Source organism: Lutra lutra, chromosome 17, assembly GCF_902655055.1.
Source record: "Lutra lutra chromosome 17, mLutLut1.2, whole genome shotgun sequence".
Lineage (NCBI taxonomy): Eukaryota > Metazoa > Chordata > Mammalia > Carnivora > Mustelidae > Lutra > Lutra lutra.
The window spans coordinates 41,181,173-41,197,804 of NC_062294.1; the positions used below are offsets into that span (position 1 = coordinate 41,181,173).

The 16,632-nt window shown below is 43.6% G+C and overlaps 1 protein-coding gene and 1 pseudogene across 2 annotated transcripts in view; one reads left to right on the forward strand and one right to left on the reverse strand.

The window, feature by feature from the left end:
• CEP89 (centrosomal protein 89) overlaps positions 1–16,632 on the reverse strand; it is a 72,737-nt gene that overhangs the window by 22,897 nt on the left and 33,208 nt on the right. Inside the window, exons 7-14 of one of the 2 annotated variants that reach the window (XM_047711698.1) lie at positions 16,422–16,458; positions 14,879–15,097; positions 12,942–13,084; positions 10,269–10,319; positions 10,021–10,104; positions 8,074–8,177; positions 4,487–4,602; positions 1,454–1,634 (exon numbers count right to left, since the gene is read on the reverse strand). In XM_047711698.1, coding sequence (XP_047567654.1) covers positions 1,454–1,634; positions 4,487–4,602; positions 8,074–8,177; positions 10,021–10,104; positions 10,269–10,319; positions 12,942–13,084; positions 14,879–15,097; positions 16,422–16,458 — 935 coding nt within the window. Of the gene's footprint in view, positions 1–1,453; positions 1,635–4,486; positions 4,603–8,073; positions 8,178–10,020; positions 10,105–10,268; positions 10,320–12,941; positions 13,088–14,878; positions 15,098–16,421; positions 16,459–16,632 lie in introns of both variants that reach the window. The other variant, XM_047711697.1, reaches the window with a different exon arrangement.
• LOC125089458 (transmembrane protein 126A-like) lies at positions 12,074–12,650 on the forward strand (annotated as a pseudogene).

Here is a 16,632-nt window from a genome sequence, read left to right on the forward strand (position 1 = left end):
TCTCTCCCTCTGTCCCTGACAAATAAATAAAATCTTTAAAAAAAAAAACAACAACTCATTTTGATGGTTAATTTTACATGTCAACTTGGCTAGGCTATGGTGCCCAGTTTGTCTGGAAAAATATTAGATAGATGCTGCTGTGAAGGTATTTTGTAGATGTAATTAACATCTATAAGCAACTGACTTTAAGTAAAACATTACCCTTGATAGTGTGGGTGGGCCCCATCTAGTCAGTTGAAGGCTCCCTGGGCCAAAATTGAGGTTGCCCAAAGAAGGAATTCTGCCTCAAGACTAACATAGTAATCCTGCCTGACTTTCCAGCCAGCTGGCTGTCCTATGGACTTTGGATTTGCCAGCCCCTATAACTGTGTGAGCCAATTCCTTAAACTCTCTCTCTCTAGAAATATCTATATATGTACCCTACATATGTCACTTGTTTTTCTAGAGAATGCTGACTACTGATAGACACAGAATTTCACCTGCCAAAGAGAATTCTTGTTAGCATTTTCTCCTTCTTCCAGTCTTTTTTCTACATACTTATGGTATATGTGTGATCATGCACATATAAGTGTGTATATGTATTTATACATATATGTAATTATACACACATGTAATTACACACTCACACACACACACACACACACGAATAATCACCTCATCCCCAGTTTGCCGTGGATTTTCCCGGTTTTAGCACTGGGATTCCCACATCCTGTGAAAACCTCAGTCCCAGGCAAACTGGGATGGTTGGTTACCTTAATACATATATATACATACAATCTTCTTTTTAAACAAAATTGTGATCATTCTTTTTTTTAAAAAATTTTTAAAAGATTTTATTTATTCATTTGACAAAGAGAGACCACAAGTAGACAGAGAGGCAGGCAGAGAGAGAGGAGGAAGCAGGCTCCCTGCTGAGCAGAGAGCCAGATGCGGGACCCGATCCCAGGACCCCGGGACCATGACCTGAGCTGAAGGCAGAGGCTTAACCCACTGAGACACCCAGGCACCCAAAATTGTGATCACTCTATACACACTGTTTTGTAATCTAATTTCTTCACTTAAAAATAATTTCCCAAACTTCCCAAAAGATTCTTTTGTGACATCCTGTTTAATGGCTGCACTGCAATTCATTTTATGGGTGTACCCTTTCATTTAATCCATTCCCTGTTACTGGATATCCAGGTTTCCAGTTTTACCACTTTAAAATTACCTTTGGGTGTAAAGCCAATAAAGGCTGGAAGATTAGTAGGAGAAGAAATCATACACAAAGTGCAGACCATAGTCCTCAAGGACAGGCATAGTGCCTTCAGTAATAACAGGTTCACAATTCTCAGTCCTGGACACCTGTGCTGGTACAGCTACATGACTCAGAAGATGGGCAACCTCTCTATACTCCACCTAAAACCACACGCACGATGATGCACTCAAACTTCACCAGACATTGTAGCCTTACCTTTTTAATTCATTTACAATTGAAGCATGAACGTTGATAGCAATTTTGCCATCCAACTGTGTTTTTAAGTCCTGGCATTCGGTCCTTAAAATTTCCAACTGCTCCTTGTTTTCGGTTAGTTCTTTTTCTTGGTTCTGTGTTTTAGTCTCCAGAAGCATTAGCTGTTTAGTCAGTTTAGTAACTGAGAAACAAATGAGATGGTACAGAAGACTTAAGAAAATGTGATTATTGATTACTAGGTAATACCAAGAAGAGCCAGCTTATAAATAATACTCTTAAAAAAACCTTTTGGAGATTTTTAAATTAATACCCAAAGCCTTATACTTAGAAATTACTCTCCCCATATTAAACATTCACTAAATATCAACTTTAGTACTGGGGCTCAGTATGTTGATATCATTGCTAATACATGATGCTAATTAAACGAGACAGGATTTTAGCCTTCAAGGAACGGATTTTCTGAAGACCAAAGCCTTAAGTCACACATGGACGTTCATCGTCATGATGTTGCTCCTAAAACTGCAAGATTTTCAAGTCTTTAAGGACATCAAATAGGACCCAACTACAGACTGAATTTATGACTTTTCTTCTCTTTTATTTTAAAGTAAATCATAAATATTTTTGTCCTGGGAAACACCGTATATGTAATAAGACACTTCCCAGACATCTGTTGAAAGCAGCACTTAGAAGTAAGTACTTCTACAGAGTAGAAGGATTTAAAGTTTTATGCTTTAACAACAGACAAGCAGCTGATATCCAAGCTTTATAAAGAACTCCTCAAATTCAACACCCAAAAAACAGATAATCATATCAAAAAATGGGCAGAAGACATGAACAGACACTTCTCCAGAGAAGACACACAAATGGCTAACAGACACATGAAAAAATGTTCATCATCATTAACCATCCAGGAAATTCAAATCAAAACCACACTGAGATACCACCTTACACCAGTTAGAATAGCCAAAATCATCAGGACAGGAAACAACATGTGTTGGAGAGGATGTGGAGAAAGGGGAACCCTCTTTCACCGTTGGTGGGAATGCAAGTTGGTGCAGCCACTTTGGAAAACAGTGTGGAGATTCCTCAAGAAATTAAAAGTAGAGCTTCCCTATGACCCTGCAATTGCACTACTGGGTATTTACCCCAAAGATACAGATGTAGTGAAAAGAAGGGCCATCTGAACCCCAATGTTCATAGCAGCAACGGCCACAGTCACCAAACTGTGGAAAGAGCCAAGAGGCCCTTCAACAGATGAATGAATAAAGAAGATATGGTCCATATATACAATGGAATATTATGCCTCCATCAGAAAGGATGAATACCCAACTTTTGTATCAATATGGACAGGACTGGAGGGGATTATGCTGAGTGAAATAAGTCAAACAAAGTCAATTATAATATGGTTTCACTTACTTGTGGAGCACAAGAAATAACATGGAGGACATTAGGAGAAGAAAAGGAAAAGTGAATTGGGGTAAATCAGAGAGGGATACAAACCATGAGAGACTGTGGACTCTGAGAAACAAACTGAGGGTTTTGGAGGGGAGGGGAGTAGGGGAATGGGTGAGCCTGGTGGTGGGTATTAAGGAGGGCACGTATTGCATGGAGCACTGGGTGTGGTGCCTAAACAATGAATCTTGGAACATTGAAAAAATAAAATTAAATTTTAAAAATTCCTTCTACTCTATGAAAAGATTTAGTTGGTCAAAATGAATAGCTCCTTCTGGGAGACAGGAAAATAGGACAAGCAGCTGACTGGATCAAATTACAGAGGCCTAAAGGTTGGCCCAATCTACACAACCAGAACCAGCAACATACCTGCTCACATCTGTGACATTTGAAGAAATTAAGCTTGGGAAATACAAAATTAATTTTCTCTGACATCTCTGGTCTTGAAAACAAAGACAGGAGGACAACTTTCTCTCCCTTCCACTCCAAATAATGCCAGAGTAAAGGCAAATACGTCTGTGTCACGTAGAGTCTAAGGGGAAGTCCTGTGACTAAGCTCCTGCTGGATGTTCTGAGGTTTTATATTTTTATATTAAACTTTTTAAAGATTTTATTTATTTGAGAGAGAGAGAGAAAATTGGGAGGGAGGGAAGGGAGAGAATCTGAAGCAGGCTATGGTCAGAGCTCGATCCCACAAGTGGGAGATCATGACCCGAGCTGGTACCAAGAGTCGGATGCTCAACCGCCTGAGCCCCCCAGGTGCCCCCAGACACTCTCACTTTTACACAGGAGCTGGCTTGTGGAAACAGATGGAGTAACTTCAGCAGCAGTGGGGGCTTCAGTGCCCAGGGCGTTAAGGGCATCGTTACATAATCAGGAGCAGAGGGGAAGAGAGAAAGGAGGGGTTACACTGGCTCAGTCAAGACACTTACATTCTGCCCTCCTGCGCGGTGTTACTCTTCACCAGGAAAGTCAGTAAAGCACAAGAAAACGCCACCACCTTCTGTGCTCTGGGCTTCAACCAAAGTGGAAGCAATGACTCAACCTGGCCCACTTCAAAGCCCATGGCCACGAGCTCTGAGGCTCCCAGGGGCAGGGAGGTACACACGAAAGGCATGGGAGGGAGACTTAGCCTGTCACAGCACCCACAGCTCTGAACCAGGAAGGGCAGGAGCACAAAGAAACTGTTCGGAGAGAGAATTCATTCTACTCATTCACTCCCATAACAAATATTCAGGTACCCTTGTTGGCGCTGTTTCAAAGGGTCACCTCACATGATCTTTTCCACTTACATGGCACTAATCCCCACAAAGCCAGTTCTGCTGACTCTAAAGGGGTCATCTACATCCGCTTTCTAAGATATATAGAATAACTGGAAAGACGCGGTAGAATCTAAGAGAAAGCGATCAATGCATTATGAGTAACACTGGGTATATTGTAACATAAAGAGCTGCCTTTCAGTGAAGAGGAACACGTTCTAGAAATGTGATTTCCTCCACTTGTAATTTGAAGGGGGTCCTACCAGGAGCAGGGTGAGGGGAAGAGGCGCCTGTGTTCAATGATGCTGGAAAGATAGCTCACCTTCCTGGAGACGCTCCTGGTGGGTGTCCTTGACTTTTCTCTGCTGAATCTCCAGCTGCTCTATCAACAACTTGTTCTCCTCTAAAACCAGTTCCGCCTGAGTCTGAAGCTGACGCCTATAATTGATTTACAAAGTTAAATTCTGCCCCTCAGGTACTGAATTACAGAGACACTCCGGCGTCTAAAAGAGAGCCACTGATGTGTGGCCAGTCATGAACATCTGGATGAGTTTTAATGCTAAACACGTCATTCACACAGCTCATCCTACCAGTCACATTGAATGGGATGGGGGAGGAGCGATAAAGTTTGCATTATGAACTGCTTCAATAACTTTCTTTTTTTTTTTTTTTAAAGATTTTATTTATTTATTTGACAGACAGAGATCACAAGTAGGCAGAGAGGCAGGCAGAGAGAGAGAGGCGGAGGCAGGCTCCCTGCGGAGCAGAGAGCCCGATGCGGGGCTCGATCCCAGGACACTGGGATCATGACCTGAGCTGAAGGCAGAGGCTTAACCCACTGAGCCACCCAGGCGCCCCAGCTTCAATAACTTTCTAAAATGCAACATTTCAAACATACACAAAAGCAGAAAAGAATTGGAGAACAGACTCTCAAGTACACAACACCACACCCAGCTCGAACAGTTACCAAATGGCCAATCTTGTTTCATGTATTAACCTCCAATTCTGACACCCACTGGATTATTCTGAAGCCAGGAGGGAATTAGAAGAATTTGGAAAGAATTCAGAAAGTTCCCATTTTGACTGAGAAGTACTCCCTTATAATCAATAGCATATCTGCCCCCAAATAATGACTGTGAAAAGCCTCTGGCTGATTTCTTAAACTGTAGTATACTAAAACTGCCCTTTCCTTACAGAGGGTGCGAAGTCAATCCAGGCTCAGCTCAACCTTGGTGACCAAAAATTCCAATTACAATGAGCTAAAGGGTCCTTTAGAAATCTGGTTAAATGCTAACCATTCAAAGCAAATGGTAAACCAGTAAATTATCACAACTTTTCACTGTGAACTCAAAAAGTAAGGTGGAGGAAGGAGAGAAAAAAGAGGAAAGGAGTCGAGCTGTAGCAATGACTTCCCTCTAACAGGGGCTGCCCACACAGCACCCAGGATGGGGAGGGAGCTAACTACCCTGCTGTGCAGAATGGGAGCCCAGGAACAGGAGCCCACCAGGGCTCCCCTGGCCTGGCCTCCTTATTCTCACCTCAGAGGACTAGCTCCACTTCCTCCTGTTTACATTTTGAACTTTTTTTTTTAAGATTTTATTTATTTATTAGAGAGAGAGAGCGAGCACGGGTACATACCAGCAGTGGGGAGGGGGAGAAGGAGAGAAGCAGCCCCCTGCTGAGCAGGGAGCCTGAAGTGCTGGCTGGATCCCATGACTCTGAGATCATAACCTGAGTTAAAGGCCGACCCTTAACCGACTGAGCCACCCAAGTGCCCCTACACTTTGGACTTTCTTAGGACTTCCCTTCTTCTTCCCTAGCTTCCTCCTTCCTTCCTTTCCTCTTCTTTTCTCCTTTCCTTAACTCCTTCCCTCCTTCCTTTTTTCCCTTCCTATCATGCCCTCCACCTTTTCTTTCTTTTTTAAAATGAAAGGGATTCTCCTATTTCTTAAGAAGAGAAAAAAAAGTTAAAGCCTTACGTTCAGTTTAATACTCCCTCCAATTTTATGGGTGGAGAAACTAAGGCCTGCAAAGCATGAGGTATCCCAGCCGGTCAGAGAAGTCAGAAAAGAAATGCAGAGTTTAGTTGCAGCCCAGAAGTTCAAGGAGAAATTGTGTGAAACTGAGGGGAGAGCTTCGACTGAAGTCGGAAGCTGGTATGCCAGAGTATCTAGGCACCCCTGTGTGCACAGGGACGGGGGCAGCAGCCAGGGAGGCTGAGGGAGGGCACAGGGGCAGGAGCTTCTCGGGTGGCTGGAGATCTGCCTCCATGAACCATGCCCCCCTGCCCCCGCACCAGCTGGAGGGCAGGGAGTTCAGAGGAAGGGGGAGGCCAGCTAGAGGGGCTCAAGAGGCACCACAAGACCTAATGGCTTCCCAGACACTGCCCGGGCCACCACACTAAAGCAGGTGCCAAGTGCAAACCCAAAGAAACAGGATAGGGGAACACTGCACATGTCAATTTGAAAGTGAGGTCTTTCTTTATTTTGATTTTATAGAGAAGTAAATGGGTTTGACTGGCATTTATATACAAGGTTAGAGGAAGGATCTGTGATCTCAGTTTTCTGGAGAGCTCTTGGAAGCAGTCTAACTGACCTGCTTTCCAGGGTTCCAGTGCAAGCATGTTAGGAGCCCTGACAGAAGAAAATCCAGGTTCAACAGGGGAAGGCACAGTGCACTAAGGTCTAAGTGCACTAAGTACACAGTGCACTAAGCTGCCCAGGCCAATCCCAACCGTCACATCAGTGAGAACCCACCTAATGGCAGGAGTGTTGTTGGCTCCTATTCTAAATTCCTGGACATCACACATGGAAAACATTTCAATTTTGTTCAGTGATGTTAAGCCATGTTAAGAGTTACTAATAGCTATCCAAGGAGAAAAGGATTGATCTGAAGAGTCTGTGGTTGGATAGTGCCTTTAGACTTTCTAAGACATTTACTTTTTCCTATGCATTGACTAGCCAGTACTGCCGCTGTGCTGATGAACAGGACCTGGGACCTGGCCTTGCCCTGGAGGAGCTCACAGAGGAGGACAGGGCAGACAGACACGAGAGACACCCAGGCAGGCACAGCATGGCAGGTACTAGGATGGCGTGTGGGTCTCAGGCTGTGTCAGAAGCTAAGACAAGGGAGCCATGAACTCTGCCTTCAGGGAGAGCTACTGACCAGCACCATTCGATCACAGCCTTGTGAGCAGGGCCTGACAGGTAAGTAAGAGTGCAGAAGGGGCCTTCTGGGGTGAAGCAGGAGCACCAGCAGAGAGCCGGAGGGAGGCCACACTCAGCTGTCGGAGAATCTTGAAAGGGCTAGTCGTACAGGGCCCCATCCTGAGCTTCCTGTTCTAGAGCCCTGGGAACAGTCACCGGGGACAAAAAAGATATGGCTCAAGAGGTCTTCAATGAGAAGGCTGCCCTAGAGAAATACCACCTCAGCAAATAAAAAGGGGGAGTGTAGATGGATTTCAGGTTTAAAAACCTACTTAGAATTTTAGGGCGCCTGGGTGGCTCAGTGGGTTAAGCCGCTGCCTTTGGCTCAGGTCATGATCCCAGGTCCTGGGTTCGAGCCCCACATCGGGCTTTCTGCTCAGCGGGGAGCCTGCTTCCTCCTCTCTCTCTGCCTGCCTCTCTGCCTACTTGTGATTTCTCTCTGTCAAATAAATAAATAAAATCTTAAAAAAAATAAATAAAAAAAAATAAAAACCTACTTAGAATTTTAAATGTAATCCTTAAAATTCAAGCTTAGAATCGTTTACTAGTATATTGTCAGTGTTCCTTATTAATTTCTTAGGAACTCTCCCTGAAAATATTTTAGTTCAAAAAAGAAAATGTATTTGACAATGCCATAAAGTTTATTCCTATTATTCTGTTTTCTTTTGAGTTACCAAAACACCAGAAACCCAGCACCACTTGCCATTCCTCACTGGTCACGGGACTACTCTTGGTTAACTCTCGGTGCAATTCTTCATTTTCTTTCACCACTTCCTGGACTCGCACCCGAAACATCCTCATTTCCTCCTGCAACACAGCAGAGGTGAACTATAACACACACAGACACACTCGGCCCCATCCTCCGCTCTCGTGCCGCTGCCGCACCTCGGGTCAGAGGTCAGCAGCTTTCTAGCAAAGTATCCCTGAACAGCAGGTACCAGTGCCAGGTGCCAGCCCTTCAGGAGCTCCCAGGGGCTGCTGGGGAGCCAGGAGACAACCCTGATGCTGAGGGCAAGGGACAGATAGCCTTGGGGGTTTGAAATGCTCAATTCCCGATTTGATAACATTTTTCTAGAATTGCCAAATACTTGAAAAGATAAAGGCAGGTCAAAAAAGAGCAGAGGTGCCTAGGAACATGGCAATCTTTCCTTTGTTTAAATACTTTGGAGGATAAATTGGAGCTTTTTAGATAAAAGTAAGAACTTTTCCTCCTAATTAAAGCCCACTTGGGAATGGAAGGGGTCAGCGTGGGTAGGGCTTGGAGTCTCCTGATTTTGCCCTGGTGGTGATCACAGCTCCGCCATCATCAGCAGGACTGAGGACTGCCATGGGGTCTGCTTTCGCCTCCTGAACACTGTGTTCTGGCATTCCTGTGGGGCATCCTCCCTCCCGCTTCTCTTAGCCAGCCCTCACTGGGCTTCCCTGTCTTGCGCCGGCCTTCAGGGAGAGCCTTGGTTACCAATGTTTATTCTCGGATGCTTCTAAATATTCTTCTCCCAGCTCTCTCAGACCTTTATGCTTATACCGGTTTAGCTCAACAATGCCAAGGAGTTTCTCCTTTACCTTTCTGCCCAGACACACTCCTCAATGGCTGACTGCCCTTCTACAGAACAGAGCTCAGGCAAACTAAAGCCCAAGGGCCAGGGTGTGTTTTGTAAGTAAAGTTTTATGGGCACACAGCCATACCCATTCATTTGCCCTTTGTCTATAGCTGCCTTCCTGCTACCACTGCAGAGCTGAGGAGTTGCAGACAGAGGTCCTGTGGCCTGCAAAGCCTAAAATATTTACTAAATGCCATTTACAAAAAACGTTCCCTGAACCCAGTTTTAGAAGAGGCACCGAACTAATTTTGTTAATTATTTGGCTTGATAGCTAATTAATTAGTGTAAGATTAATTCACTCTTTTACAAAGTTAAGTGTCCAATCTAGAAGAAAAGGTTCAAAAGCACATCACATGGACCATGTGTGTGAGTTAGTGTGTAACAAGGGCAGGCTGCGGGACTTAACAGACCCTTCCAGCCAGAGCTCAGGGAATCCAAACTGTTCTCTCTGGATCCTTCCAATTCCAGAGATCTCTGGCCACTTACATGAGCAGGAGGGAGAGGATGGGACACATCTAGCATACCCACATAGCCCTGCCCCCCTGTGTAATGAGAATGAGCTCTGCTGCCAGAGGCCATTCCCATGAAACAGAGCTGATCAGGCAGAATCAACAAAAACCTGGTGCCCTCACTACTACCAACAGAATGGGACTTCTCTGGGGTCAGCTCTTCAGAGAATAAGGAAGCATTTAAGTCTGAACTTAATTCCCCTGCCTGCCTGGGAAATCTGGGCTTCCGATGCAGCACCATCCCATCCCTCCATACCCCTCCCACCCACCCCAATGCACCCCTCCTGCTCCACTGATCCCTCCCTCCCTGCCTCCTTCCTTCTTTCTTTCTCTCCCACCCATTGGTACCACTATGCTCTTTCTTTCCTCCTTTCTTTCCTTCCTTCCTCCCTTCCCTCTTCCCTTCCATCCTTCCTTCCCTCCCTCCGACATCTGAGTACATAGTAGATACTGGGGCATACCTATCTTTAAAATGTTTCTTTAAAGTTTTAAACAGTCTTATATTTTATAAACCTTGTCCTGAGACATCTGCCAGCCTACCTGAAGGGTGGCATTGAGCTCATCCTTCTCTTTCATTCGGTCCTCATAGGCCAGTAACAAGGGTGACAGGTACTTTATATCCAACTGAACATAATGGAATAAAGAAGGTTAACTTGGGTCTTATATCTGAAAACAAACAGCACATTTTTCAGAAGCTAAGAAAATTTAATTCATCTGGAATGGTTTTTCATAGGTACTCAATTAGAGCCCAGAAAATACAGGCCTGAAATTAAATAACTTTTACTTACCAACCAGGGTGGTGCTGGGCCCTTTGATGGGAGACCATCAATATTTAAAGTCTAAGAAAAAAACACATAGTGAAGGCAAATTAAACAATGCTTCCTCTGAAAGTTCAGGCCTTATTCTCTTTTTTTTTTTTTCATTAGGTTTTACATTTTAATTCCAGTGTTGTTAACATACAGTATTATATTAGTTTCAGGTGTACAATATTGTGACTCAACACTCATCACTCATTCATTCAGCAAACAGTGAGAACTCTCTAACTCATTATAGACATCACAATGCAACAGTTTTCCAGGATTTTGTGATCTAACAACAGAAGTCTTCTCACACAAATGAACATAATACACTACACACAAAAATACAGTATAGGGCAGAAAGTTCTAGCTGCCTTAAGAGTGGTACAAACGAAAGTCTGAGATGATTTGAGAAAGAGAGATTCTATAACGGGAGTGATCAGGGAAGGCTGTCACGGAGAATGGGGCATTTGCACAGGGCAGGACAGTGTGGGAGAGCAGTGGCTTGTCACTAGGCCCGCTTGTCTGTACCCTTTTAAGGGGAACTGGCTCGCCCGCAGCCCTGCAAAAGGCCCTGGCCTAGGAAGCTTGTCTTAGAACGTTAAGTTTTTTGCTGTAGTTAAAAAAACATCATGCTATGTGAAAGAAGTCAGTCACAAAAGACCGCATGTTGTATGATCTTATTGACGTGAAATGTTCAGAACAGGCAAATCCAGAGAGACTGAAAGTAGCTTAGCGCTTATGGGAGCCAGGGCAGGTGGTGGGGGGAAATGGGGAGTGACTCCTAGCAGGCAGGAAACTTCCTGTCATGATGAACTGTTCTACATGTGACCATGGTGATGGTTGCCGGATTCTGTGAGGACAGTAAAAATCACTGAACTGTGCACGTTAAGTGGGTGAAGTGAATATGTGAATTATATCTCAATGCTGTTATTTAAAAATTTAAACGTAAGTCCTACTGCAAAATCAGAAGCTTGTGAAACTGCCCTGATTCCGAGGAACCACGTGAGAACAGATGTGCCCTTGGCTTTCCACTTTGATCCCAGCAGGGGCCAGTCTGCTGCGTATCCTGACATGTCCTATTCTATCCCGCAACCCCGTCCCTCACGTGCACTACTCTCTAAGGGAAAGGACCTGACCTTCTTGCTCCTCTTGGTGTTCTTCACAGCCTACATTTCCCAGTTTTGCCAGACTGGTCTCTTATGAGACGAGACTCATCAACCAGCCCAGCGTGAGTATCTGGTTGCCTCTCAAACATCTGTGAATTGCCTAAGCCGCTGTCTTTCTTCTCAGCGCCTCCCAGTAGCTGAGGGTGTACAGAGATTCATTAATTTCCTGAAAGGGAAGACTGTCTTCAGCACCTAGAAGCAGGTTGATTGGAAACCAGACCTCAGGCAGCAGCTGGGAAAGTATGCAGCCAAACCCCTTCCAGGGAAAAAGTAGGATGTGGCTGTTTTTGCCTGCTTCCCCCATGCTGAACCCAGTGTGGAGTCGCAGAGGGGTGCTCCCATGCCTGTTTCAAAACTGATTCTTTGTTTGCTGGTCCTGTGGGAATCAGGAACTCAAGTCCCATGGGCTATAAGAGCTGGATGATTTTGGGGGTGGGGCAGTTATGTAAACTAGTCTGCTTTCTTTCCGAAGTTGGTACACCAACAAATAACAGCTATACCCCGAGGAGCAGGACTGGTCAGCCAAAGATGGCTGCACTCTGGGGAGGTGACCAAAGTAGGAAGAAGCCCCAGTGTGGCCACGGAGGACGGGTGGAGGCACCAAATGCTGTTAGCATAAGGCTCAAGATGGAAAATCATGAACCAGATGACACTGTCAAGAAGACTTCATTTTCAATATCATAACCAGAAAAATTAACCAACTCCCATAAGCAGAAAGGAATCTGTTTGAATATGAATCAACATGTCAGACTTAATACTGGTCTCTGTGGTTTAAGGGCAAATAGTCTTTTTTGATGCATCTTAAATGTGACACGGGCTCGTAGAGCTGGGGCCTACCGATGGCAGTGAGCCCATTTTTGACTGCACACATATCTTACAAAGATTTTGTAGTTTACCTTTGAATACAGGTGATTTGAATTGTGAAACCTATATCAGAACATGGGATGGACTGGTTGGTCTTGTTTTTGGTGGTCTGTACCCTGTTACCTTGGCTGTACCTGTGAATGGCCAGGCATGGGTCAGCCCCGCTATCCGAGTAGGAAACGTCTTAACTTACTGGAGTAGAGTTTCTAAGCCTGTCTCTAGAAAGATGTTATTTCCCATTCTGCCCCAGCCTAAGTTTGCAAGCATATCTTGGATCTAGACATATAAACTAATTATAAAGGCCCTTCAGTTACCTGAACCTGGTCCAGAAATGCAGTGACTGTTAAACAAATGTGTACACAAAAATAAAATTGTAATGTATGGAAAAAAAAAAAAAAGAGGAACAGGACTAAGAATGGAGCCACTGACATGGACTTTTATTCCTTAACTTATATACTTTTATAGTTCTGTACTATCCTCAGGCTTTCTTAAAAAAAAAAAAATAGACTTTATTGCTTTTGTTTTGAGAAAGGAGGAAGGGAAGGAAGGGACAAAAGGCGGACACAGAGAAAGCAATTCAACAGTAAAGCCTAAAAAATCAGAAAACTGGTATTTTAAAACTGAACATTACCTCTTCCTTGGACAAATGCCTGAATTTTGTCTGATATCTACTCAATTCTACATTCAAACGATGGACAGTCATTTTTAACGCGTCATTTTCATCCACCAGTTCTTGAGCTTGCTTTCTTAGATAAAGTAGTTCAGGGGCAGCAACTACTGAAAAAAAAATTTAATATTAGAAGAACTTATACCAAATTGATCAAGATTTTATATAAATTGCCAATCACCTGATCTTTTTTCCCTTTTGGGCTCACAGAGCCAGCGGAGGACAGATGTATAGACATTAATGAATAAAAGTTTAGTAACTTAGTAGTTTTAGAATGGAACAGTCAACAGTGTTTTGGAAGTCTGTACATGTACAATTAAAGTAAAATGAAAATTTTAGATTGCAAAGAAAAATGTTTCAGATGATACAGTAGTGCCTTGAAAGCCATATAAAATAAATGGAAAATTTATTAGAACTAAGAGCCTTCCCATAGAATAGTAATGTCTTATTAGAAAACATAAGAAAATAGATTTAGAAAACATTAGAAAATAGATTCTAAAAAACAATAGCACAAATAATATAAAGTTGCAGGAATAGATGTGGCTAAGACAAGAAATACACAGAGTCTGTATGAAGACACTTTTCTTAAGACCGTAATACTAGACTAATATAAACAGATCAATGTATAGAGAAAACATTAGTGAACATTTATATAACCTTAAAGTTAAAAAGGACTTAACCAAGGGCATAAGTCATAAAAGAAAAATATCCTATATTTAGCTAAATTATCAACAAACTGAGAAACCACTACATACATGAAAAAGGGCCAAAATTCCTAACATGTAAAGAGCTCCTACAAATCAGTAAGAAAAGAAAAATCAAGGGGTTTCAATTTATTTATTTTGTTCAAAAGGATTCCTTTTCTTTTTTTAAAAACATCTTTTGTTTTTTTAAAGATTTTATTTATTTGTCAGAGAGAGCACAAGCATGGAAGGCAGCAGGCAGAGTGAGAAGCAGACTTCCACTGAGCAAGGAATCTGACTCAGACCTCAATCCCAGGACCCTGGGATCATGACCTGAGCTGAAGGCAGATGCTTAAAAGACAGAGCCACTCCGGCATCCCAGTATCTTAATTTAAAATGGGAAAATTTAGGGCGCCTGGGTGGCTCAGTGGGTTAAGCCGCTGCCTTCGGCTCAGGTCATGATCTCAGGGTCCTGGGATCGAGGCCCGCATCGGGCTCTCTGCTCAGCGGGGAGCCTGCTTCCCTCTCTCTCTCTCTGCCTGCCTCTCTGTCTACTTGTGATCTCTCTCTGTCAAATAAATAAATAAAATCTTTAAAAAAAAAATGGGAAAATTTATGAAAGAGAAAGAAAATGACCTGAAAAGATATGAAAAAAATACTCAAGCTCATCAATAGTAAAATACAAATAAAATAGGATTTCCTCCCTCACCTTTTTGTTTGTCAAATTGGTAAGAAAAATATAATCCTCATCACTGCTAAGTATGTAGAGAAAGAGGCACTTTTCAAAAGATATATTCATATACTTTAGAGAGAGTGTGTGTGTAGGGGAGGAGGGGGATGGGGCAGAGAGAGAGAGAATCTCAAGCAGACTCCACACAGAGTGCAGAGCTCGATGTAGGGCTTGAGCTCACGAAGAGGCACTCTTATATGCTGTTCATGCAGACAAAAAACTGATAGGAAATGTATGTAAGATACTAAGCTAAGCATAAAGAACCAAAAGAAGTATTGGAATTTCTTTAGCATAATAATGATGTAGCAGACAAAATCAAATTTGAACAAGGATATTAATGAAAGAACCTTAAGTATTATAATATAGTATCAACATTAACATAAGCAAACATTACAACCTAAAATACTAGCTGTCATGATACTGGGAACAAAATACGAAAATTGGTGAATTCTTCCTTGTTCCTCTAATAAAAGAACTGTTGTTCCCACCTTCCTGAGGAGATGTTTTCTCAGCCTCTTTCAACTTTCGGTTTTCTTTTTCTGTTCTTTTCAGTTTTAACTGTAGTTCTTTCATCGCTTGTTTTATTAGGTTAAGTTCAAGAGTAAGGGTTTGGTTTGCACCGCTTAGAAGCACATTTTCTTCTTTCAATTCCTTGAACTTTTCTTTGGTTATTTCCATACATCTTTGCCGTGTTCTACCAGTTACATCTGGAAAGGTATAGAGAAGTTGTTTTTAAATATTGATTTTTACAATTTTACCTCAAAATTATGAGAGATTGTATTTAAAAAACTACCACACAAGTCACCTTCAGGTCAGGCCTTGTGCTAGGTCCTTCGGTCCCTGTGGCGAGAAGAATGGCCACAGGGAGAGGGAGAGGGTAGTATGGGAGAGGGTAGCTGGTCTGCTGAGGCTACAGGAAGCCACAGGGAAAGAGGTGGCTGAGGGAGAGGCAGGAACCCAGGGAGGTCCTTGCACACTATAATATGGAACACGGAGGTTTTGTCATGCAAGCCACCAGGAACCAGAAAAGGCTTTCAAGCAGAGCTATGAAAAGGAAGAGTCTCTCCTCTCAGATGAGCCCCTGAAGCTAGCAGTGAAGAAAGTGAACGGGAATGAGGCCCAGCCCAGAGGCAGGGAAGCCAGTCTGGAGGACCACTAGAGTGGGGGCAAAGAGGAAGGGACAGATGAAGAGAAGGACTCAGAGGCTCAACCCCAGGGCAGGAGGGCTAGTGGCTCCGGACAGGGGACTCGCCCAAACCCGGGGGGAGGGGGCAGGCAAAGACTAGTGGAAGGACTCGTGGCTCCAGATAGCCTCCCTGGCCCCTGCTACATCATATCCAATCCCTAGGACATGAAACGGTAGTCGAAGAAATGAGTACCTCCACAGCTCCACTGAAAACAAGAGCGGAACTCGGAGGCATCCCATAAAGAAAACATTTGAGATAGGATTTAAGATGGAAGCTACGGCTTAAAATATGCCAGGAGAGGTGAGCTAGAAAAGGTGGGCATGCTCCCCGGCATGGGCCTGGGCCTGGCCCTGGAAGGTGCTGGAAACACAGAGTAGCCCCCTTTTGCAGACACTGGCCTCCCAGTGTCTGAGCACATCCCATGGGGAGACCGTTCACGTTCATTGTCTGAACATTTAGACGCTCTCTTTTAGAGTAAATGTGGAAGTCCCGCAGGTGCCCCTGTTCCCAATTTCAGTAACGGGAAAGAAGCAAGAGCCTTTACAGGGGGAAAAAGTGACCTTTATTTTAGACATGATGATTCTGGGCATTCTCCCAAATTATAAGCTTTTCATCCAATTAAATTCAAAAGGCAGGGGCACCTGGGTGGCTCAGTGGGTTAAGCCTCTGCCTTTGGCTCAGGTCGTGGTCTCAGGGTCCTAGGATCCGGCCCCACATCGGGCTCTCTGCTCTGCGGGGAGCCTGCTTCGTCCTCTCTCTCTGCCTGCCTCTCTGCCTACTTGTGATCTCTATCAAATAAATAAATAAATAAAATCTTAAAAAAAAAAATTCAAAAGGCAAATACCTGGGGAGGGTGGTGGCTTCTCACATGTTTTTTCATCCTGGGGAAGAAAAATCGAGAGTAATGATTTTCAAGTGTTAGCATCTTCTAAAAGGAAACTGGCACGAGCAGCTGGGTCAGCGTATATCAAACATTTAATTACACTTTTTTCTCCGCACTTTGGCTCTTGTACCTCTTAGTCTGCTTTAGCTTTAGGAACTCTAATATCCATTGT